The sequence below is a fragment of the Festucalex cinctus genome, chromosome 8, assembly GCF_051991245.1.
Source record: "Festucalex cinctus isolate MCC-2025b chromosome 8, RoL_Fcin_1.0, whole genome shotgun sequence".
Lineage (NCBI taxonomy): Eukaryota > Metazoa > Chordata > Actinopteri > Syngnathiformes > Syngnathidae > Festucalex > Festucalex cinctus.
The window spans coordinates 17,021,869-17,045,564 of NC_135418.1; the positions used below are offsets into that span (position 1 = coordinate 17,021,869).

Sequence of the window (23,696 nt, forward strand, 5' to 3'; positions counted from 1 at the left end):
CTCTTTGCTTGTAAAATTCCATTAAGTTCCACACAATTGACTGACCTTGCGCTAATCGAAAAGCACAATTTGGGAGGAAAGTTGTCAGTATACTCATTAATCTCTCTAGGGGGGGAGTATACTCATTAATCAGCGATTTTGTAATCCCACTCACCATCTTTATCAAGTCAAAAAATGCCCTTGGTGGGATAAACACAAGGCTCTTGATACTGGGCAATGAAAACACTGAAACATAGTTAATACAGTAGTAAAAAGTATTTATTCCACAGGAAAATATTTTTTACATATGCAACAGTATTAGAACATTAATTCCATTAAAAAACAAAAAGAAAACAGTAAAAATGCACAGAAGGAAGCACGATTGTAGTACAAGTGTTTACTGCATCACATTCAAGTCACAAACTCACTCTGCAGCATTTCAAGTCAGACTTCAGTTGATTTCATAGACTGAATAAATAAGAGATAAATACATAACAGTGAGGGGCTGTGAACAAGTTTAATTATTGACTTCTATTTTGTGACACAGTGGGAAATAAACAGTTTTGGTGCTAAATAAAGTTTGGTCTGTTGTAATATCACATTAGACATGTACAGAACATAGCTGCCATGCGACGAATCTCATGTCATGTACTGGTACTGCGTATAACAAAGCCGTAGCATTGTTGCAACTAGTTAAGTCATAGGCACATAAGTACTCAAAACTAACTGGCACAGAAGAAGAAAGTAATCGTAGGTAAAACAGACTATTTAACATGAATAATGTGCCTAAGTGGCATGCTGACTGATCCAGCAAACACAAAAATATTCTAACATACAATTTAGGTCATGTTACTAATTTACATTATCTTACAATGTTGGCTCATATTCTTCATAAAACTACTTGAAATAGACTTCAGAAATCCATAACTGTGCTGTCAGGTTGGCGAAATGGTTATTTGGCCCCTTCAGTTCATATGACAATGTTCCAAATTTGCAACCTTTGTCGCAAAACACCACATTATTACCTGCATTGTTTTCACCCATAAAGGTTAGATTTGGTTCAACTGCTGATTTGTCAAACAAGTACACATGAAATTAGGCAAGTTTTCTCTCATTGAAGTCCAAATTGATTCCTTCTCACGGCGTCACACTTGACTCATATAATGAGTGCCATCGTCTACAACCCAGTGTCCTTGAGAGTCATCTGCGGATAATTGAAGAGCTCTTCTTTGGATGGCCTGCAAGTTAGTGACATAAAATTCATTGGTGAAAACACACTCTCATTCTATTATGGTGTCTGGCAGAATGGTAATATAGTGGTTGATATGGAAATATAAATGCACGGTCATAACTTGAGGTTTGCCTACCTGCTCGTGGTACTTCTGATTTTGACATCGGATTGCCTCCAGCGCCGCCATGTTTTTCACCCTGACCGCTCCCTGTCTGTCAAGGGAGCGCGACCTGGGTCCTTTGAGCTGGCTGCGCCGGTGCCACGATTTCAGCTGTTCGTTCACTACTTGCCGTGGGAGGCAGTTGGAGCGGTACTGCGGATGGTCCCACTGCGCTGAGGAGGGGGGGTGCCTGTTATCAGGAGCCAAATGTCTCGGCGCTCTCTGAAGGGCCACGGGAGCCTCTTTGTAGCGGTACTCGTATCTGCTGGTGGGGCAGGGGGACTGATGGGTGTAATAGCTCCACGGCATGTCCACGTAAGGAGAGTAGACCACTTCCTCGTTGTAATAGGCTTTGTGGACACCCGGGTTGGACTGGTGTCTGGGACTGTGGTAAAACCCAGCATGTGGGGAGGCTTGAGGTCCATAGTTCCCAAATGGAGCAGAGAGCGGGGAGGGAGCCTGATAGTGTTTAGGCAAATCACAAGGCAGCTCCTGACTGGGGGAGCTGCTGTAGGACGCAAACGAGTGTTCAGAGTTGCTATCCTCAGAACCTGTATGGTTGACACCGCTAAACATGAGCGGAAGGGCTTCAGATGGGATTTTGTTGCAATCTGTCAGTCGCCTCCTTGGACCTCTGGTGCGACCGCGGTCCTTTTCTTGTCCGAGTGGGGATTCGGGGTTGGATATCCTGCGCAAATCACACAGAAATGTTAGAATGGTTGAATCAGCTACAATGGATATAAAAGGTTTACAGATTTAACAGGTTTCTGTGGTGTAAAAAAATGAGTGCGATAAATCATATCAAAACTTCTTTCACCATGAATGTAACATATTCTCTTTAAGTCAGTTGGGAAAAAGTGAGTCATTTCAAGAGCGGGAGTAAACAACTGAAATAATGTGCTTGCACAAGTGTGCACACCCTCTTATAGCTGTGGATGTGTCTGTATTCAGAATTAACCAATAATATTCAAACTCATTAAATAGTAGTCAACATACACCTGCCACAAGTTTACTGCCTCTGATTAATCCTTAACAGCCCCCCCCCCCCCCCCCCAAAAAAAAAAAAAATTCTTAACACTAATATGTTCTATCTAGCCCCCCTAGTCTAAATATGGTATTCTGATTATTATTACATTAGTGGAATATGAGTTAAGCAGCAAAATCCAGCAATTGTTATCAATATCAGAAGTCGGCCATTTTGCCACTCCTTGACGAGTGAAAATGACATTACAGTTTCTCAGGTCTCAAGTAACAACCAATCACAGCTCAGCTTCAGAAAACAGGTGAGCTGTGATTGGCCGATGCCTGAGCCCTGAGCAACTGTGATGTCATCTTCAGTAGACAGCAATTAGAAAAATGGCCACCCCAGAGATAGATTAAAAACTGGATTTTGCTTCATAACTCTTATTCTACAAATGTAATATTAATCAGAATGTCATATTTAGACTAGTGAGGTCACATACAACATATTATTGTCAAGGAATGTTTAAGGGTGACTTCCGCTTTAAGTATAGCTCAGATGCTCTAGTAGGCTTTTCCTTTTTGCTTTCCATCAGAAGCCTAAAGTTTTTGTATTAGAAACTGTTCATAATTCCCTTCACATTGTCAAAAAAAAGAGTTACAGCTGAAGAAACATAATTCTAGGTTCCCCGGTAATTGTATAATGTACATTTGGTCATAAGCAGTGTTGCCCCAAATATACTTTCTCCCAAACACATCTTGTGAGACAACGTGTAATGCTCTGATGGATAGACTCACACTTAATAGAGTCTTGAATGTGAGTGACTAATTTGAAACAAAGCCACATTTGAGTTAAATGAGGGTGTGCATACTTGTGCAACCACAATGTCAGTTTCTTTCTTTTAATAATAATTACTTCTCCCTCTCAAGAGGATTAAAAAAAAGTTTTCAAATGAGTAGAACTAGTTATAGATCACATTAATCGTGGAAAAGATTTTGAAATGATTTTTTCTTGGTCTCATTTGTTATGTCACAAAAACCTGGCAATTTAAACTTATGATAGAACATAATCAGAATTCTTTGCTGACAGATAAATTGTAATACCTGAGCGAAAGCTGCCTGTGCACACGTGTCTCTGGCGTGGAAGGTGTGCTATTGGACTGTGTACGGCTCAGTTTCAAATGGGAGACTTGCTGTGGCAGAACTGCCAAGCAAGCCTCCAGTGGAGGGAGTAACTCATTCTTGACTGGACTGGAGAAAAACAAATGTTTCACATCATATTCTATCTGCCAAAACATACCATAATACACTGAGCAGTATAATTCGCTTGAAAAGCTTAAAAAAATAAAAAAAAATAAAAAATGCAGACCTGCCAATATGTTGTATCTCAGATGTAAAATTGAAAACTAACAGGTTACCTACATTTTAACATTTGATCCCACATTTTTGGCCTTTACCAATTAGTTAGTTAGTTAGTTAGTTTTTATTTGTTCCACAAAGCATTAACCTTTCATTACAGCCGTGATGTTCAAGGATTCTTCTATCTTTACCAGTTGGTCATTGTACCATGCATTGACCAGTAGATGGCAGCGCATTTTAAATAACCTTAATCATTATAGTAGCGAGGATGTAAGAATGGGAGATAAAATTACAATGACTATGAATTCTGAGATTGTTTTCTCCTTTCTTCACCATCTTATAAACAAATGACAACTGGTGAAAGATAAGCAAGGTCAAACTCGACATCATTTTCAACATGGCACACCGACAAATTGTTGATAGGCAATGTAAACAGTATGATATAGGGCAAAGCTATTTCACTGGTAAACTTAAGGAAACTGAACCACTTTGAGGGTGCTTTAAGCAATGGCCAAAATGATCACCAGCATTACCCTAAAATGTCAATGTTAAAAAGATCACTGAAAAAATAGGGTGACATATTTACTTGAAAAGTTGAAAGGAAGATGAACTCAAAAATTCGAAGTAAATTTTACAAGGAGTTTAACTAGAATTTCTGACGCGAAAAAAAACTTTTGATTTTTTAAAAATAAATATTAATCCTATTTTTTTCAGTGAGTTCACATGCTTACAAATAAACCAAGTACCCGTAGCTGCATAGTCCCTGTATTGACTTGTCTAAAAGAGGAACCTGAGAACGATTGCTATTACCTGTCTTTGCAGGAGGAACGTGACTTCTTGTTCTTCTGGTATGGCTGGTCAAGGCTTGTCTCTGACCATGGGGAATTCTGGATAGGAGGCAGGTCATATGCGGGGCTTGAGGTAAAACTCATGGAAGAGTCAAGGCTGGGATGAGGGGATGATCTTGGTGTCAAAGACAGGTTCTGAGGACCCACGGATGGCGACCGGTAGGAACCGTCTGTGTGGGACGCAGATGGTGGCTGTGAGGAGTCCGTCTCTCCTGAACATGGGAGGACTGAGGAAGGCTCACTCTGCACTTCTAAAAGCAAATATTAAACAGTTAAGATCCAACAGACATTTCGATAGATTGTAACCTTTGTGCCTTACCTTCATCTTGAACCACAGAATCAGACAAAGAGCTGTCATCAGATGCAGCAAGATCTGACAAAAAACAGACGAAACATTCTTTGAGTCACTTCAGACGCATCAATCACGATACTCTTTTGACCTCCCAAAGTTCCAGGCTGCAACATTTTTTACTTTTCAGACTACAGTAATTATGTGTATTTACGTGAATACATCAAACATGATGTGGCTTGTTATTTTGACTCACTTCTACACTTCTACTTACAACATTTAAAATAGAACGTATTTATATGTTTTTGGGAGCAAATGAGTTAAAGATAGCACAGGTTGTGTTTACATTACATGTATTGAAGTAAAGCATTTAACAAATGTTTGCGTTTGATATTCAAAATATTTGTTCATGTCAAATTACTGGGGCAATTTTTTCTTCCATTTGAAATTACGCCACTAATGAACTCATTAGAAAAAGATGAAGATGAGAGTGTGCAGCGAATCAAAAAATGTTGAAGACATCCTCATAATATTAAATGAAAGAATTGAAAGAATTAACACATAACAGGTGCTCTTCAAATTTGGCGGGCAAAAAATGTTAATAAAAAGCTTTTTTGAATTATGTGATTAATTAAAATTCAAAAATATCATTAATTTGATTAAAAAAAATTCATCGTTTGACAGCTCTACTATTTTTACTCTCCCCCCCTCAAAAAGATTAACAAGTTATTAAAAAAAAAAAAAAAGGGGTCCTGTACAGGTAAGTTTTAAATAGATTTTTGCTTTAGCTCATTATTTTATATCACAAAAAACTAGCATTTGAATAGGTGTGTGTCGAATTTTAATATCCACTGCATATAGGTGTACTGTCTAATTTGTTACTACTAACATTGTTTTTTACCTTGGAGGAGGTCTGCACTATCTCACCTTGTTGTGGGATATTAAAAGCAGGAAGCGGTGATGATCGGCCATGCTCCAACCGCAGCTGGAAAGCGGTCTCTTGTAGCTGTCTCAGTTTCTTCTCCTCTCGCTTAGACTGCGCCAACCGACTCTTTCGAACGGCCTTACTCAGGTGGTTCTCCTCGCAAAGCTTGCGTGCCGCCTCGTAGATCTTAAACTGAAGAGCCAATTCGGCATCCACAAGATTTAGGGCAGATTCCTGCAAAGACAGAAAAAATCTGGTTATATGAACGTTCAAAAAAACGGATCGTCACGCATTCAATCAATGTGTTCTTTTACCCCGACTCCCCGAGGGATGCTTTGCTCATCAAGCTGGAAAGCAGCTCCGATGCGTCTCCGGATCTGTGGAGGCTTCTCTCCTGGCAGCAGAGGATAATCTCCTGACAACCGGCCTGTCAGCTCCTTAACAACACAAATGAAATCAATCAAAACTCTTTGCAAAAAAAGCCAAACAGCAAATTTACAAATGGTTCAGCAGCTCACATATGCTGAGATTATTCAGGTATGAACATTTGGAACCAATACACAAATATCACGTTCCTTTCACGTGTTGAGACATATAGATTCTGGGAGTCTGTTGCACAATTGCGCACTTATCGTCACAGCAAATTCTTCTGATCTCCACTTCCTGCACCGGGATCCAAAACCAAAACAAAACAAGTGCATGACGAGTCGACACACTGTTTATGATTTCATCACTTGTAAAATCACTGCATCTTTTGAGTCATTCTGATGCCGGCGGCCAAAGAGTTGACTCGTTATTTTGTCACTGTGACGAGCAGAGGTGCGTAGAGTAGCAAAACATTGCACTCAAGTAAGAGTAACGTTACTTCAAAATAATATTACTCAAGTAAAAAGTAGTGATTAAAAAGTTAAAAAGTAGACGCCGAAAAGAACACTCAAGCACCAAGACATCTTTCACTTGACTCTTTTGGGTTCTCATCATGCCTGCCAGTCTTCAACCAGGGCTGCATTTCCTGTATATATGCTCCCACAGTCAGTCAAGCGGAGCGCTTACGTGTAAATACAATAAATCTAGCATATGAATGGGGCAGCGGGTAACAACTCTAGCATAGTAAAAGTAGCCTTTCTTCTTCACACATCTATTTAAGTAAAAGTAAGTAAGTATTGTGTGGTAAAACTACTCTTAGAAGTACATTTTTTTCAAAAAGTTACTCAAGTAAATGTAAAGGAGTATATGTAACTCGTTACTACCCACCTCTGATGACGAGGTAGGTTAGAAGGCGCGGCACGTCCTATTAGATCACCTTAGCATGTCCCGACATGAGTGCCCAGCACAAGTGTTGGCAAGAAAGAATGATCAGTAGTGGGATTTTACCCTTGAGCAACAACACTTTAACAAAGGCTCCCAAATCTGATTATGCATCTAGTTTCAAAATGAGCGAACATGTGAAAATTGCATTCTTGAACGAGCGAGACTATTTCCTGTAAAGCGGAAATGCAACTGAAATAAAGAATAAAAAAATGAGCAAAACAATTCTAATCTGGATCAGTAGCAAAATGTATATCTTCAAAGACTATGTCTGCGCCGGATAGAATTATTTAGTTTTTCACTGCGTAGCACAAAACAGCCTCGATTCACCTCATGGTACTAGTGCAACCTTTTCTGCAATGGCCTACATCCCAACAACATGTATCTCTTCATAACCAAGTAAACTTTGAAGAAAACAAACTCCTTAGATGTTGTAATAACGTTGTCACAAAAACAAAAGAAAACAAACTCCTGAGATGTGATAACAATGGTGTCAAAAAGGCCAAAAGGCCAAAAGGAGAAACCTCTTCTCTAGATGCAGGATTATATTTAGTGAATGATTCATACTTTCCAAAACATCAACTTCTCTTTTTTTCCCCCCAAATCTCTTTAATCCTTCTGAATGAAGATTGGTGGTTCTCATAGTGTTTAGTACGGCAAATCTTAAAAACTGCCAGCTTCTTCTAGTCATGTGGATGAGTGGGAGTTCAGAAATACTGAAGTGAAAGTGAAGCTTGACTGAAAAAAGGAGCGCAGACAAAAGTTAAAAAAAAAAGAAAAGAAAAAAAGAAACCATTTCCAATTCACCTCAGAAGCATCTCATGTTATTTTAAGAGGTCACAATCATTCTAAACTGAACCATTGCACATAATGTGATGGCTGGTATGGCACAGTTCCAGAATGACGGAATAACACCTTTCCCAGCGACGTATCAACTGCTAAAAGTTAAAAAGGTTTCAACAGAGCAAGGCAATGAACCCAAATTACTCACTGCTTCACGAATGCAGAGTTTCTTTAGCTCCAACAGGCACAGCTCGAGACGATCTTGGAGTGCCTGGTGCTTGAGCTTCATTGCTCTCGTGTGCGTGCTCACATCTTTCGTATGCGATGTCGGGCTGTCGGAGCCTACGGTGAAGTACAAGAAGGAAATTAGAATTCATGTGTATGTTAACGAAAAAAGAAAAAAAAAAGGTTTTGATATTACGAGAACGAAAGCAGACTGTTACAGGAATGAAGTCAAAAATATTCACAACAAGAAGTTGCAATTAATGAAAACAAAGTATATAATGTTGAAAATGGATGGATATAGAAAACAAAATGTTAATATATTAAAGACAAACAGAGCAATGTATAACACTTGAACCACTGTCTAAAATGTTCAAATAAACAATAATTATTCCATGACATGGGAATTATTGCCAATATTTAATTAGCTGCCATCATGAAACAAATGCAGGTTAATATTTTTTTTTTCCTTTACAAAATGCTGACTATGATGAAAAAGAAAAAGAAAAATGAGTTTTTGTCTTTGTTACATTATGACAATAAAACTGTGTTACTATTGACAGCTAGTGACTGTTCAGCTCACGCTGTCTGTCGCCTTGGAGACTAATAACAAGTGGATTAGTCTCCAGGCCAGGGGCGTGTCTTGGAGCAGAATGCATTGAGCAGTGCATGCCTTTAGAGATTATTAACAGAATCCCTGCAGGTACTGACAAACATCTGATGTGTCAACAGGAAAGAAGTGTGGCAATGTGACAATGGAGCAGAGGATTCCTATTTCTAAAGAGACAAATGGCCATTCTTGATGGATGGACACTCTCTCATTGTATGGAGCAGGCACCACGCGGTAAATTAAGGCCAGAGGAATGTCACACCGGACAGAACTAATGAGTTCATGTTACGGCGAAAACAACAGAGCTAGTCTGTGAGCGAAAACAACATTTTGTGTTTTCAATTTGAAAAATGGGCGGCATGGTGAAGAAGTGGTTAGCACGTCCGCCTCCCAGTAAAGAGGACTCGGGTTCGAGTCCAGGCTTCCGCCTTCCTGGGTGGAGTTTGCATGTTCTTCCTGTGCCGGCGTGGGTCTTCTCCGGGCACTCCGGTCTCCTCCCACATTCCAAAGACATGCATGGCAGGTTAATTGGGCACTCCGAATTGTCCCTAGGTGTGCTTGTGAGTGTGGATGGTTGTTCATCTCTGCGATTGGCTGGCAACCAGTCCAGAGTGTACCACGCCTACTGCCCAGAGCCAGCTGAGATAGGCTCCAGCACCCCCCGCGACCCTTGTGAGGAATAAGCGGTCAAGAAAATGGATGGATGGATGAATTTTAAAAATGACTAATCCAAATTAAAGTTTGCTATTCAACCGGTTGGCTAATCATCTAAAGAACGATTACTTGCACCAAAGTCCTGGTAAAAGTACATAGACACATGGGCCACAACATTAGAAACCTGCAAGTAAACCTGCAAGAGGTCTAAAACAAGAGATGCATCAGAAAATTTGAATAACGCTTATTATTGACTGCCAGATAGGGGGACACGGCACATGTGATATACGGTATAAATGTGGCCTAGAGTATGTACAGTAGATTCAGTTGTTGTTTACTGATGAGGTATCTGCCTCAGTGTGAAAACGTCTTCAAGAACATCTTGACCACAGGGCTGCCACTACGATTTTTTTCTCACCAGCTCCGAGCTGGTAAAAATAAAAATAAAACAAGAAAACCAGTTTATCCACAGCGAATATTCACCCATCCTCCTCAAAAATATAAAAAATGCATTGTTTATTATTAATTGGACAGGAGACTTTTAGAATGTTCTGAACTTCAGTTGTGTTGCATGCTGGTGCTGTATTGAGTAGAACAATAAGAATAGTGCCCAGAGGAGTTGGCAAGGCGCTGCTCTTTTAGCAAGTAGTGCACCCAATTTAGCCTCAATTCCTTCAAGACAAAATAACTCAACAATCAATTCCACAGAACTGACCCAATTTTCAACAATCAATCGATTCTTCTTGTGCCCAACCCTAGTAAAAACAAACTTAATTTGCCTTATGAAAGATCCCCCAAAGAATAAGACCAATTACAGCAACAAAGCAACTGTGTTATTATGCAATAATTACATTGTGTGATTTAACGGTCAATATTGGGAGTATGGATGCACATAAAGTGCAGAGGAACATGTGAAAATGAACTCTTCATAATGAATACCATTAATAATTCACCAAGCGTGTTGTGAACATGTTTTACCAGAGTGAAGGATGATGCCACTATCACTATCGCTGATTTCGCCGTTGCCTTCCATGCTATTCCGTTTCGATTCTTCAATTTCAGGTAAATTCAGCTAATGATCGCCATGTCCTGTAAAGACAAATTTACAACCAAGCAATGATTTCAAAATGGGGAACAAATACGTTTCTCAACATTGTTTCGACTGCGAGTGACGCATCAATAGAGATCCAGCAAACTTTATTACCTACCTAGTAATACCCAACCAAGTGAACTGTAGCCGGAATGACTCAGTTGTGACTTGCCACTTTGACCCCACACTCAAACAGGAGGAGTCATCGATTACAGCGAACGTGTGTAGCCAGGTCTGGTCTGTTTCCTGAGACTGCTCAGGTGTCATACGATGCCAGTATCGTAACTCCTGGTTCGATTATTAACTACAAGAGCTCAGCGGAATGCGGCGGTGTGGCAGCGTCACATTCCAATAGCCGTGGGAAGCCAATGAGGTACAATGTGAATGTTGCTACTTGTTTGCACACTGCGAGGCAAGCGCCTTTATATATAAAAAAAAAAAAAAAGGATCCTGTTATCAGCCTGGACATGACGTAAACATGACATCCTGCATTCCGCTCATATGACTGACTTACTTTGGAGGTGTTAACTGGACACTGTGCTGCCAAACTACTTAATAAACAACAAGCGATGATGAACTTTATCCGCTTAAACAATGATGACTACAGTATTGAAATATTTTCTTTTGTAAACCATGGATAAGAAATCCAAATTAAAATTTCATGGAGTGATCAAGGCCTTGCCGCTATATTTTACATTGACATCAGAAGAATGAAAGAATAATAATAGTCTTTCATAATAATTCAGCCTACAATCGATTATACTTGGTTCTGAAAAATTACAGTTTTTAATCATCAGCTTTAAACATTACATTCCTTATCCATGAACCTCAGCACTTGTGTTTTTTGTTTGTTTGTTTTTTTAAATAAATGAATAATGGCCCTCTCTATTTTTCCACAGTGCTGTTAGTCTTTTCTGATTGGAGTGGCAAATAATAAAACAAAAAATGTTATTGAAGCACCCATTTGTTTAAAAACACATTGTCATATAACACATTTTTATTCAAATGCATGTTGACAGTACGTGTAAAATATTGTATTATCGTGCACATAATCATAATCATAAAAATATTTAAAAATAAAATGGAACTATTGAAAGAAGCCTTTAAAATAGTAACTCAATAGCAGCAGTTTTCATCTGAAAATGTTTCGCAGTTTAGCAGATGTTTTTCCAACTCTGCTGCTTCACCATTTTTAAAGAGTTTTTTTTTCCCCATCTATCCTACATACTGAAAGTCCATAATAAACAAGTTTAGACATAACTTGTATGAGAAAATAAATCACATGTCCAGTATTTACAATATTGACCGTATAATCTTGAGCACAGACCGAAGTTCTTTGGAATCCAAATAATTCTAACTGCTCATTTCAACAATACTGAAGCAATGTGAGTCACAAACATGAAAAAGGAAGCACAAAACTTTGGGCCACGACTGGTCAGAAGAAAGTACGGTAACTGTTCTGAGCAACAACAGGAAAGGCATCATTCAAAACGTACTAACTTACTATTATTAAGAGTGACTAATCAAACTAAATGTGATTTAAACAATGACAGAAACAAAATGGGTCTGCATTTAAAGAATTCTAACCACACAGCTTATATGAAAATGTACTTACTTTTGGAAGAATTGCTGAACCTTCAAAGTGTGATCCGTCCCTCAAAGTGCGTGTGCTGATTTAGAAGGCCGGCCAGTGTGAAGTATGGACAGGAACGAGAGCCTGGCCCACTGAAGAAAAGGCTGCCTGCTGGAAGGGAGTGGCCACACGCAGAGTCAGTATCATATAACTCCCATCTGACTTTGAAACTGTGTCAACAACAATGAGCAGGTTACTGGGAATTTCACTTCAATTATATCCGCGCTTATCGGTGATGGATTTGAGAGGCCGACCTGACAAGTAAGCGTGCCCTTCGGGGAAAGCGTGATTAAAAGTAACACGGTAAAAATTCTCAAGGATGGCAGCAGAACACACAGTTGGAGCACGGCTTACTCAGAGAGTCAAATTAGGGAAGAAAAGCCACATGTTGTGGTAAGTATTAATAACATGTGTCACTAAGGAACTGCTTGTGCTCTCTTTATAACAAACCACAATTAAACATTGTAACCATTCATCTTAATTATCTGGCCAGTGTACAACTAGCGCCATCTACTGGATGTTCTAATGCAGGGGTCTGCAACCTGCGGCTCTGGAGCCACGTGTGACTCTTTAGTCCCTCTCCTGTGGCTCCCTGGGGTCCGGGGATCTCTTAAAAAAACAAACAAAATAAAAAGAATACAAAATAAAAACAAAGAAAAATAAATAAATAAATGAATAAAACTATTCGCGGGGGTATATATATATATATATATATATATATATATATATATATATATATATATATATATATATATATATATATATATATATATATATATATATACATATATATATATATACACGTACTGAAAGTGCTAACTAAAGATGACTTGACTTGACGCACATATCCATAAATAAATAACTAGAAGTAAAAATAAAATGTTCAAAAAATAAAAATCTAAATAAATGTAACATAAATAAAATATATTAAACATAAATACAAAAATAAATATATTCTATTTATATATTTATTTCTACATTTATTATATTTATTTGTATTTTTTGAATAGTGATTTTATTTTGTATTTATTTATTTTTATTTTTATTCGAATGAATTAATAAATAAAACATGAATAATTAAATATTCAAAAAAAACAGAGTCCATAAAATTGCCAAAAATATCAGAAAATTAACAGAAATTCAGAAAAGTTTAAAAATGTATGAAAAATGAAGTGTGAAAAGCTACAACAACAATAAAATCCAAATATGGAAGACAAAAAGTAGAATAAAATAAATCTCAAAGTATTGAATGCTGCATATTTTTGTGCTTTAATGATGCAGCGCTGATTAGCTCTTGGGCCCTCAGTACATTAGACTAACACGAACACTAACACACTGTTCCATCATCACAATCTTCAAATGTTTTCTGGGTCCAGGCAGATTTGTGGTAATTTATTTGGCTTAACACGGCTCTTTTGACAGGAAAGGTTGCTGACCCCTTTTCTAATGACTCACTCAGAGATTGTACACATGGAGGTCATTCCATCCTTCATTCCGTTTTTTTGTGTGTTTTTTTTTTACTTCCGAGGGGGAAACACATGCTGGTGGGATAGTCTGCATGATTTATAGTCCCACAACAGCACCTGCTGTCTCACCCCATGGCTTGCATTCATTCTGATTCTCAATATTCATTTAAGATTTCCAGGAATGTCGTCGGTGACCAGACACACACGCACAGAAAAAAAAGTATGGCGATTCCCAGACATTGAAGAAGAAGCTCTCACATGACACGGCTGCGGCTCAGAGAAGATGGTGTGTGGGGAGCAACTGTTTCAGTCTGTTAATGACTTCCACGAGGCCTTATGTTTTCATTGTTGCTTGGCTTGTTTGCTACTTAGTGTGCAAAAACAAACTGGTCACATTCCACAAAGCTTGTAGAGCACTGAAGGAAGAGACAACAACGGAACTCTGTATAAAAATGTGTAACCAATATATGGTCTTTTTAATTTCTTTAAACAAAATCGAGCACCTATGAAAGCAAACCATTCACACTCACGAATGAGAAATGTTCCCACATTGCATATGCGGAAGTCACACGGAACGGAACGGTACAGTATAAAATCAATGAAATGACACATACGGCAAAAAGAATAGCTGTCATTATCCTAGAGACAATTTGGCATTCATTCCATCAAATTAGCTTTATTTCATGAAGTGCAGCAGACTAGAATCTAAGAATGGATTGGACCTCAAAGGTTTCACTGCATGTTTTAAACAATGGATGAAAACAAATAGGCAGAGCTGATTGCCGATATAATCTGCAGGTATTAGCCAAGAATTGCTGGCGGGTTATTTGTAAATGAGTTAAAGCTGTGATTACACTAAAGTATGGCCATAAAAATGCTGGAATTCTGTTTAAACAAGCTGCATGCCAGGTAGTTGGCGAACCTAAAAGTAGATAAGAAATGCAGGGCTTAATTGCTACTGTAGCTTTCAATTAAAAGTGAAAAAATACAAACAAAATGTGAGGTATCTGGCAGAAAAGTATCTTAAGTAAATCAGTATGTTAAATTACAAAGCTAAAAAGGTCTAATTATTATTCTAATCCATCTTTCTCATTGTGCCGTCGCCAAGTCAGGATGTTTAGTTGACTTCCCTCATACAAGACCGGTCCAGTGGAACCAGTTGGTGGAGGTCATGGTTTGCTTTTTTAAAGCAATGAGAGACAAGAGAGACAGACCAGAGAGGCCTTTGTGTCTGCAAACAAGCAGCTGGCTCAACAAATTCTTCAAATAATCTCAAGTCATTTTTACAAGTGTACGACCAGACGACTGGTGCCGGTGTGCAACACCATGAACTCTACATACACTATATTTACTGTATTTATATTTACTGCATTTATATATATATATATATATATATATATATATATATTTTTTTTTTTAAGTGCTCAGAATTGTTCATTCGGTAGTCTTACCGATTCAACGTCATATCATCATTGCCTTTTTTTTTTTTTTTTGTGTGTGTGAATCGATTTTTAAACTTCCATTTTTAATGGAAAAATATTCAACAAAACGTCTGACTCCGGGTTAGGATTCACACCTTGAGCATGGAAGAATGTTATATGAACGGAACATTAAGCCTTAATATTTTATTTTAATGCTGTTCAAACATGAAACAGATTACAACCTCTATAAGACTGAAATTTCAGATAAATAAATAATACATTTTCATATAAATCTTACACTCTACAAGCGTACTGATTAGTATTTTCTAAATTTGAATGAAAAAAAATCGCAACAATCGACTTATAAATTCGTATCGGGATTAATCGGTATCGAATCGAATCGTGACCTGTGAATCGTGATACAAATCGAATCGTCAGGTACTAGGCAATTCACACCCCTAATATATATATATATATATATATATATATATATATATATATATATATATATATATATATATATATATATATACATATATATATATATTATAGTAAATTATTATTATTATTATTATTATATATTTTTTATGTTTATCTTCTACCAGGTTTAAATACACATACAGTTAATAGAAAGTGCTAAATACATCCTGTGGCAATGCATTATAGTCGAAACAATGCAAGGTGAATCCCTCCCAAAAGTGATGATTATCCATCAGTGTGGCTACTGACAACTTCCTTTCTTGCTGTGCTGCCTGCAGGCTCCAAGCGAGAATAATGAATGTGATATTAATATGAGAACACGTGAAGAAGTGACATGTGAATGAACTGATTCACGTTTGTGTTACAAAATGGAAGTAGAATGGAATGGGGGGGGATCCCACAAATTTCTACACTCCACTTTGTCTCATAATGTTACAGGCTTTTCACACTGCACTTAGTTTTCTTGGTGTGCACTGCAGGCAGCATGCAAGGAAGACAAAGCAAGCATTAAATAATTAAGGCTGCCTTTTTGTTTTTGATGTTTACTTCTAATCAGTTCAGCATTTCACATTGCATTTTCATATATATTTTTCGTAATTACTTTTTTTTAAATCTGGTAAGTTGTAACAGAGTTTGTTGTGAGCATGCTGTGGGCAGCTAGGTGTTCGGTTCAAGCTTCCTCTGACCTCAGATATGGAATATTTTAATGTGCAGGACGCAACAAAAACTCAAGCTAAACAAAATACAAATTCAATATCATAATAATGACCATGTCTCTGTAGTCTTGTCTCTTCACATCCGGTCAGTTGTTTAACACACGTGAGAGGAACTATCAAGTACCAGTATTTTCTCATACATTGGTGAATGTTTCTGCAGAAAGAGGATGTTGCAAACCCATCACTTCTCTGCATTTATTTATCTTCATGAGCCACCTTTGAGCATTGCCCCCCCCCCCCCCCCCCCCACACACACACACACCCTTGAATGTGTCAATGACGTCAAAGGGCTCATATAGAAAAACAACCATTCACACTCACAGCTTTTGACAATTGAGTCAATTAACCAAATGTATTTTTTTGACTGTAGGAAGCCTGAGTGCCCAGAGAAACCCCACACAAGCACAGAGATAACATGCAAACTTCACAATGAAAAGAGCTGAGATTCAAACCCACAACCTCAGAAATGTGATGCATATTTGCTAACTACTCAACTACTGCTGTAGACAATAAACTACACATTTTCAAGAAATGTGTGGAAGTGATCATTTGCAAATGTGAACACTGGTAGAGGTTTTTAGAAATGAAGAGCTGCATATTAATATGTATCTGATTACTAATTATTGTGAGAAAGCATTAATACAATCAGTGTCTTCACATGATTATCATTCATTGTTAATAATAACAATATTACAGGTAATTTTGAACAATTTGTCATTTCAGAAGTGTGCCTCACACTGGTAGCCTTTCTAATTAGTGCCCATTTGCTCGTGATGAGGCGTGAAACAAACATACTGATCTGATAATGTAGTTTTTTATATTTAGTTATGATTACTGCATACAGTCTCTGGGCCTCTGCTTTAAAGTGCATCTTAACATGTGAAAACTTGCTTTAAAAAAGCTGAGATTTTATAAGTCATAACTTGGCATTCTTGTGGGGGGAAAACAACGGATTTTAGCGGACTTCAGAAGACGAATGGTAAGCTTAAGCATGGAATGCTACTGAAAAACACTGAAATGCAATGCTTGGCTCTTACCTTCTTGGCTAGTTAGCATCCCGAGCTAGCTGACTCCATACAATCTTCATTCCATCGGTGAGCATTTCCACTTTTGAGCTGATGTTTTCCCTCACAGTAATACATGCGGTATAACTAGCAAAAACGCGTACGTACCAACAGACATCTGGCTGTTTCAAAAGAAAGAAGAAAATGAAATTTATCCACTTGAATCAAGTTTTAGTCCCAAAACTAAACTTTTGCTGGGGGTGGTTAAGTGAAGTAACGCGTGATACATTCAGGGTCTCTTGGGGAAAAAAAAGAGTTTTTATGTAACTACACAGCAGCGAATGTTTCTGACGGAATGATGACCAAAAGGCAAGTTATCAAAAATAATTACGTTAAATGTGAGAATAGTACAACCAAACAAAATGTCAATTTGATAAGACTAAAATATCTCAACACGTGAAATTTATCAATTTGTACTAAGTAAGTTAATGTTGTTGTTTTTTTTATGTTGTTTTTTTTAAGTGAATAAACAAGGAAAATTTCAGCATGATAGTTATTGACGTCGTTGGGTTAGCTCTTCAGTTATCAGTTTTTATTATCATCAGCGTCATCATGAAGAATTTAAAATTTACAACTTGTAAATGTGTCTTTGAATGCCGCATTTACCATTCGCTCCCCAGTGCTGCGTGGTTAGTTTACGGGAGAATTTATGAGATTGGAATTTATCGTGGGTAAATCTGTGTCATTCAGGTTTGGGGATTCAATTACAAATGATAGCTAGATAAATAAATACACTTTTTTTTTTTTTTTTTTACAAAAAAATAAAACTAACCACTGCCACTCTCTGCTTTTTCTTTGCAGTGTAATAACGGTTTCTGACCAGTAGAGAGCAGGTAAGGTTTACTTCTGTAGTGATGAGGCGACCACCATTTGCTTCATTCGCACTGACCAGCAAACGTCACTCGTCTTCTCACTAGCAGAAAATTCAATCAACTGTATAAGATTAAGTTCTATTTTTTTTTGTTATTCATGGCAATTCTGTAAAATCATCTCCCCCAGGGAAATTGCTTTTGCTCTAACAAGACTTTTGTTGATTTTAGTAATGTCAATGATCTTATAGTATATGAATTTAGAATTTCATTTGCTAGATTTTACTGCCTTAGGCCTATGAGATGTTTACACAACAGCAAATAATAAAATTCGCCTCATTCATTCAAATAGTATCATCATTTAAAAAGAGGACACTGCACATGATCTCTGCACCTGTTTTTAGCCTGTTGTTAACCATGTGCTATGATGTAATATATTGTGCAAATATGTAACTGTATCGATGTTTCTGTACAACTGGTTTTGTAACTGTGGTAACACTTTTGTTTTGCTTTGTTTGACTCTTGTCTGCAGCCACGTCTGGATAAATAAAGATTAAATGAATTTGAAACAAGCTACCTGATATGTTGTACATTCTGATCTGAAGACTAAAGCGCACAAATGTACAATTCTCCGTTTGCAGTACAGAATTGTACTTCAACTCTATGAATAGTGGCATAACACATCAAGAGCAAAAGACAAATCAGGAGTGGCTCATAGTATTTTTTTTAACTATGCAGCAGTTATCAAGTCGTCATTTTACAGAGGGTTTATTTGTGATTTTTGCAGTCCTTCCTGCCTTGGTCCTTGCTCATTTCTACAATCATATTGTCTCCGATCAAGGCTAATTGTGTTTGACAGCACTGAGAAGGCTTTGGTGGACACGGACATTGTTCTAGAGGGGAAACTGTCATTACGACGCCCTCCTCGTGACAGAATGGACTGGGGAGAAATTAACTCCGAGGTCCAGCTTGCAGCTATTGTGCACGGCCCGGGAAGAGTGAGGGCTGGAGGACAGGCCGCATCTTATGAGAGGCAGCTGCGCAGGCCGGAGAAGGCCTCATTGTTCTATGGGCAGTTTCAGTTAAGAAGGCACAGAGAATGAATGACCTCCTTCTAGGATCCCCGCTCCACTCTGCAGAATTCCGCTTTCTTGTGTCAAGGTGATGTGTGGATATACACATCATGCCACATTGTTTGCTTTGACGTCGTTCTTCCTCATGCTCAGCTGTACCTTTAAAAAGCCTTTAATGATTTCTTCCTCTGCATTCTTGCTGTCCTGTCAGTGGAACACTGCATTCCTCTCGCCGAATAAGTGCTGTCTCACTCCAATTGAGCAGTCAATGTGAATGCCAGTGAATGGAGCAGGCTCAATGGGGGAAAATAAACAATTGCGTCGGTCCATGGGTGCAGCGGGGGAGAGCGGATGAGAGGAAGGGAGAAAGGCCTCCCTAACGTGCTAAGATTCCCATGGATACTTGCTCTTTGCTCCCTTTAAAGGAAGATCTCGTAAACTCCTTCAACAGAGAATGATTTCTCTTTTCTTTCTCTCGCTTTTTTATTAGAGGACAGAAAGGGTGGTCAGCATCAGGGTGGTTGTTTGACATGGAAAGGGGGGGCTACATACACACGTGCACTTACGCACACACAAACATAGTCACACACAATCACAATTTGTTCCTCACTTGTCGTGTGCAACGTTTCAGAAAAATAGTCCATTGTCTGGGAGTTAAAGGTTCTTGTCTTAGCTGTTTAACTACATCCAAAGTTCCTCCTGCACAATGATGTGCAAAGACAGCGTCCACCACTCTGTGACACTTCAAGAGGTCTTTTGACTCAGAAAACAAAACCGTTTCCGAAAGAGGGATTTCATTAATTCGTTGATTGTGGTTCATTTCCCTCACACATACACACCAGTAAATCAATGTCAGCTAACATGGTGCAAAACTATTATTAAATGGAGGGAAAAGGCCGAGACAATCTCAAAATCAGTGTGTGAATAGATACATGTTGCATCATAATTATTATGATTAGGATTTGTTATGTATTCTTTCACACGTGCAATAGCATGTCTGTGATTAGCGATATCATTACGTATACATTATTGTACTTCATAGTTTAGCAATTTGCTGTTGTGTGTACTTTTTGCTTATGTAATATAATACTAATATATATTATAATTTAGCAAGTCAAGAGCTGCTACAAACTTACAAACTTCAAATAAAATACATTATGTTTAATAGCAATGCAGATTTTTGATACTGTAGTTTACAAAAATCCATTCTCCTTTCTTCGCTCTTCAGAGCTAATTAGCTAATTGTGTTGTTAGCGCTAGCTAGCTAGTTGTCCCGCTCATGCCTGCTATTCTAATCTGGAGGTACCAAAATACTTTTCCGTGTTGAAACAAGCCAACCAGCAGCAGTGTTGGCTGACCTATTGTCACAATGTCCAGAAAATGATTTGAAAAATCTATCTTGAAATTGTTTTGGGGTTTTTTCTTCTATGATCTCGGACATTCCACGATTATTCATTATGAACGTTGAAAGACTATTTATTGAGCTCAACCAATTATAGCATTTGGAAATGCAACTACAGCCATTGCTAATAGTGTAAATGCCAGGGCCAGCACTTCTGATTCTGAAGGTGGGCAAATTACATTAAAATGGCAACACATAGAAGCTGTGATCTGATTGGTCAAAAAAAAAAAATAAAAAAATCTAACATAGCCTACACGCGGCTGGAAATTGGACAGCAGAGATGGAGATGGAGAATGGAGATGAAATGAAGATATTAGAGTGTTGAAAATAAATTAATACGGTTTCATTTCTGTTGTAAAGGTATGTAAATGTGCTTATGATAATGTTTCGGCCAGCAGAGAAGGTCTTGTATAGGCCCTGACTTGTGAGTACACAATAATACTTTCATTCACTGAAATAAATTCAAAATTCATGACATTACAGTACCTTTTGATCATTGCATGATAATTGAGAACGCTATACGAGTGGTTAGCATGTTCACCTCATATTTTTGAGGTTGGGGCTTCCAGTCCAGGTTCATATGTGATTTTACCTGAAAAGAGTCAACTTCTGTTATTGAAGATCCAAACCACATTTAAATCAACTTTAGCTTTGACTTGGGAGAAAATAAATAAAATACATCAATTAAAAAAGCTTGAACTTTTCCCAACATTGCCACACTAAAATGAATGAAATACTTTATTATTTATATTAGAGAGGAACCTTGCAGTCATATATGTCCATATTAAATTAAAATAATAAAAACAGCGCAGTGTACTGTTGTTGTGGGTCATAAACGTACGACAAAGCAAAATTTGTAACTTAAAAGTCATTTATTTCCTTTGTATATGACGGCAAAATACTTGAAAAAGTTTCCAAGTTACAAAGCACAAGCTCAATGCATCGTTCCTAATTTTTCAGTTTCCACAAATTTGAAAAACTGCTACATGACTTGAACCAAAATGTGTTGTTTTGTTTTTTTCTCATGAAGTGAATGTTATCATTCCATCTCACAGCATTTGGTAAACACTCGACTGAGGGAGGAGTCATGTTTCATTTGAAGCCGACTGCCCTTGAGAGGTAAATGAGGAGCTTTGACAGAAGCCAGAGAGGAGAGAGAGGCCTGCTGGTCAGCGGCAACATAGTTTGTGTTTGTTAGCCTTTTTGACCCTGAAATGATGGGATCAGATACCGTGTGTACACGTGTGTCAAAATAAAAAGAAAAAAAAGGGGAAAAAAAGTCTTAACCTCATAAGATAAATAAGACTTTACTTTATAAGAATTTTACTGTTTACTCTTTTAATGATACTTTAAGACACCTTAAACCAGGGTTCCCCAATTCCGGTCCTCGAGGGCCGGAGTCCTGCAGGTTTTCCATTTTTCCGCCTACCAACACACCTGATACTAATGATAACGATCGTTATCAGGCACGCTGATGAGCTCATTATATGAATCAGGTGAGTTGGTAGGCGGAAAAATGGAAAACTTTCAGTTCTACGGCCCTTGAGGACCAGAATTGGGAACCCTGTCTTAAACAGACATCATGATATTATTATACATGATCAACCAGCTTCAACATTATGACCATTTTGCAAAATATGCAATCCAATGCAAGTGTATAATATATTCTGCCTTTACAAAAATAGCAATTTTCAGTTTTGACAATGGTTTAACAGTACTGCATCATATATGCTGCATCGAGCAGCAGCCAATAGAAAAGCACCTTCAGATGACGTTGCTCCCATGTTTTTTTTTTTTTTTTAAATATTGCTCATAATACTAACCTGGCAATAGCCAGATGGATATGCGCTTCACGTGATATCCATCTGGTACCTCTCCACAATAATGCTGAGTAATTCTGCGAGAACAGAATTAATTGCAGCATCCATTCGTCCATGTTTGGTTTGTTTGTTAGCCCCTGCGTCAGCGCTGGCTTCCTGGTTTGGTCACAGTTGCATATCCCGCCCCCAAACACAATGTCGCTCTGTGATTGGTCCGAACCAACAGCGGTTATCAGCGGGAGCGGTACAAGATGTATTCTCCGGGGTTTGTGAACTCACAAATACCGCGAGAATTCATTTGGCGAGAGCAAGGTTAGCACAATACACATAAAAAATAAAAAAAAATAAAAAAAATAAAACTAAAACTAAAACTAATACTGAAACTAACTAAAACTAACAAAAACTAACAAAACCACCCTGTAAACAAATTAAAACTAACTAAATTTAACAAACAAAAATAAAAACAAAATAAAAACTAACTAAAGATAAATTCCAAAACTATAATAGTATCCATAAATTGAGGTATGTGACCTACCGAAGCGGTTGGCGCACAACGAGGGTCCTTTGGTCCCCAATTTAGCAATGAGCTGCGAAGACCTGTTCACATTAGGATCCATTTTGGGTCAGAAGGTCAGATGACAAGCTCAGAAACACCTGGGGGACACAGTTCATCGCTCAGAGAAGTATTAGGACCGAAGAGGGTGGGACGGCTCAAGGACGCCGGTACAGGAGGCGATCATGATGAGAACATGTGATAAAAAGGTGTGCACCAGAGCACCGTTCTAGTATTTGTTGTTTGTTGTTTTAAGAGGCAGTCCAGAGGTAGGCTTGATGAATGTTTTGATGGTGGCGTTTTGATAGGGGTAATTTTGACTTGACAGGGCCCAGGCTCTCTCATGAATCAAAATGTGTCAGCCAGGCGCTGGAGATGGAGGGTCGCTCATTGTGGCTCTGACACCCAAGTGAGGGGCCGAGGCTGCTGGGGGTCAAGTGTGACACCTCATTAGGACGGTGTTGATTTAGTGCGGCCGCAGCGCAACAGACCTCCTCCCATGGGGTATACGGAGACGCGATTGAGGGAGGGGGTGGGGAGCACCGGACAGAGAATGGGGGCCTATACCGCTCCTCACGGGTGAGGCCGTCAGCTGACAGCTTGCAAATTGCACAACTACGTCGCACACGCTCCCTATTTTTATTTTTTTTCATTAAAAATAGCACAAATATGTCCCTTAAATTTGTTTTTCATTCCACATGGACTCACACCTGGTCAGCTCCCGCCTCAGCCAACACCACCCAAAATGAGCCCCTGACCTGACAGCATAATTCCGACCTTTCACCTTTGATCTTTCGATTTGAAATTGTTTTCTACAACGTCAAGATGATTTCTGACAAGC

The 23,696-nt window shown here is 38.3% G+C and overlaps 1 protein-coding gene across 5 annotated transcripts; it reads right to left on the bottom strand.

Annotated features, from left to right (window-relative positions):
* Positions 1-240: 240 nt before the first annotated feature.
* inavab (innate immunity activator b) lies at positions 241-22,853 on the bottom strand. 5 transcript variants are annotated; one of them, XM_077530516.1, is made up of 11 exons: positions 22,838-22,853; positions 12,034-12,159; positions 10,307-10,417; positions 8,051-8,184; positions 6,066-6,188; positions 5,754-5,985; positions 4,857-4,910; positions 4,500-4,788; positions 3,435-3,581; positions 1,347-2,058; positions 241-1,217 (listed from the first exon to the last, which is right to left on the bottom strand). In XM_077530516.1, the coding sequence occupies exons 3-11, from the start codon at positions 10,359-10,361 to the stop codon at positions 1,125-1,127; spliced, it is 1,839 nt and encodes a 612-aa protein (XP_077386642.1). In that variant the 5' UTR covers positions 10,362-10,417; positions 12,034-12,159; positions 22,838-22,853; the 3' UTR covers positions 241-1,124. The 5 variants fall into 5 exon arrangements, with proteins under 5 accessions (XP_077386642.1, XP_077386641.1, XP_077386643.1 ...); XM_077530515.1 differs by lacking the exon at positions 22,838-22,853 and adding an exon at positions 17,172-17,412; XM_077530517.1 differs by lacking the exon at positions 22,838-22,853 and adding an exon at positions 17,172-17,412 and having other exon boundaries at positions 4,500-4,785; positions 12,034-12,162.
* Between the last annotated feature and the right edge of the window lie 843 nt (positions 22,854-23,696).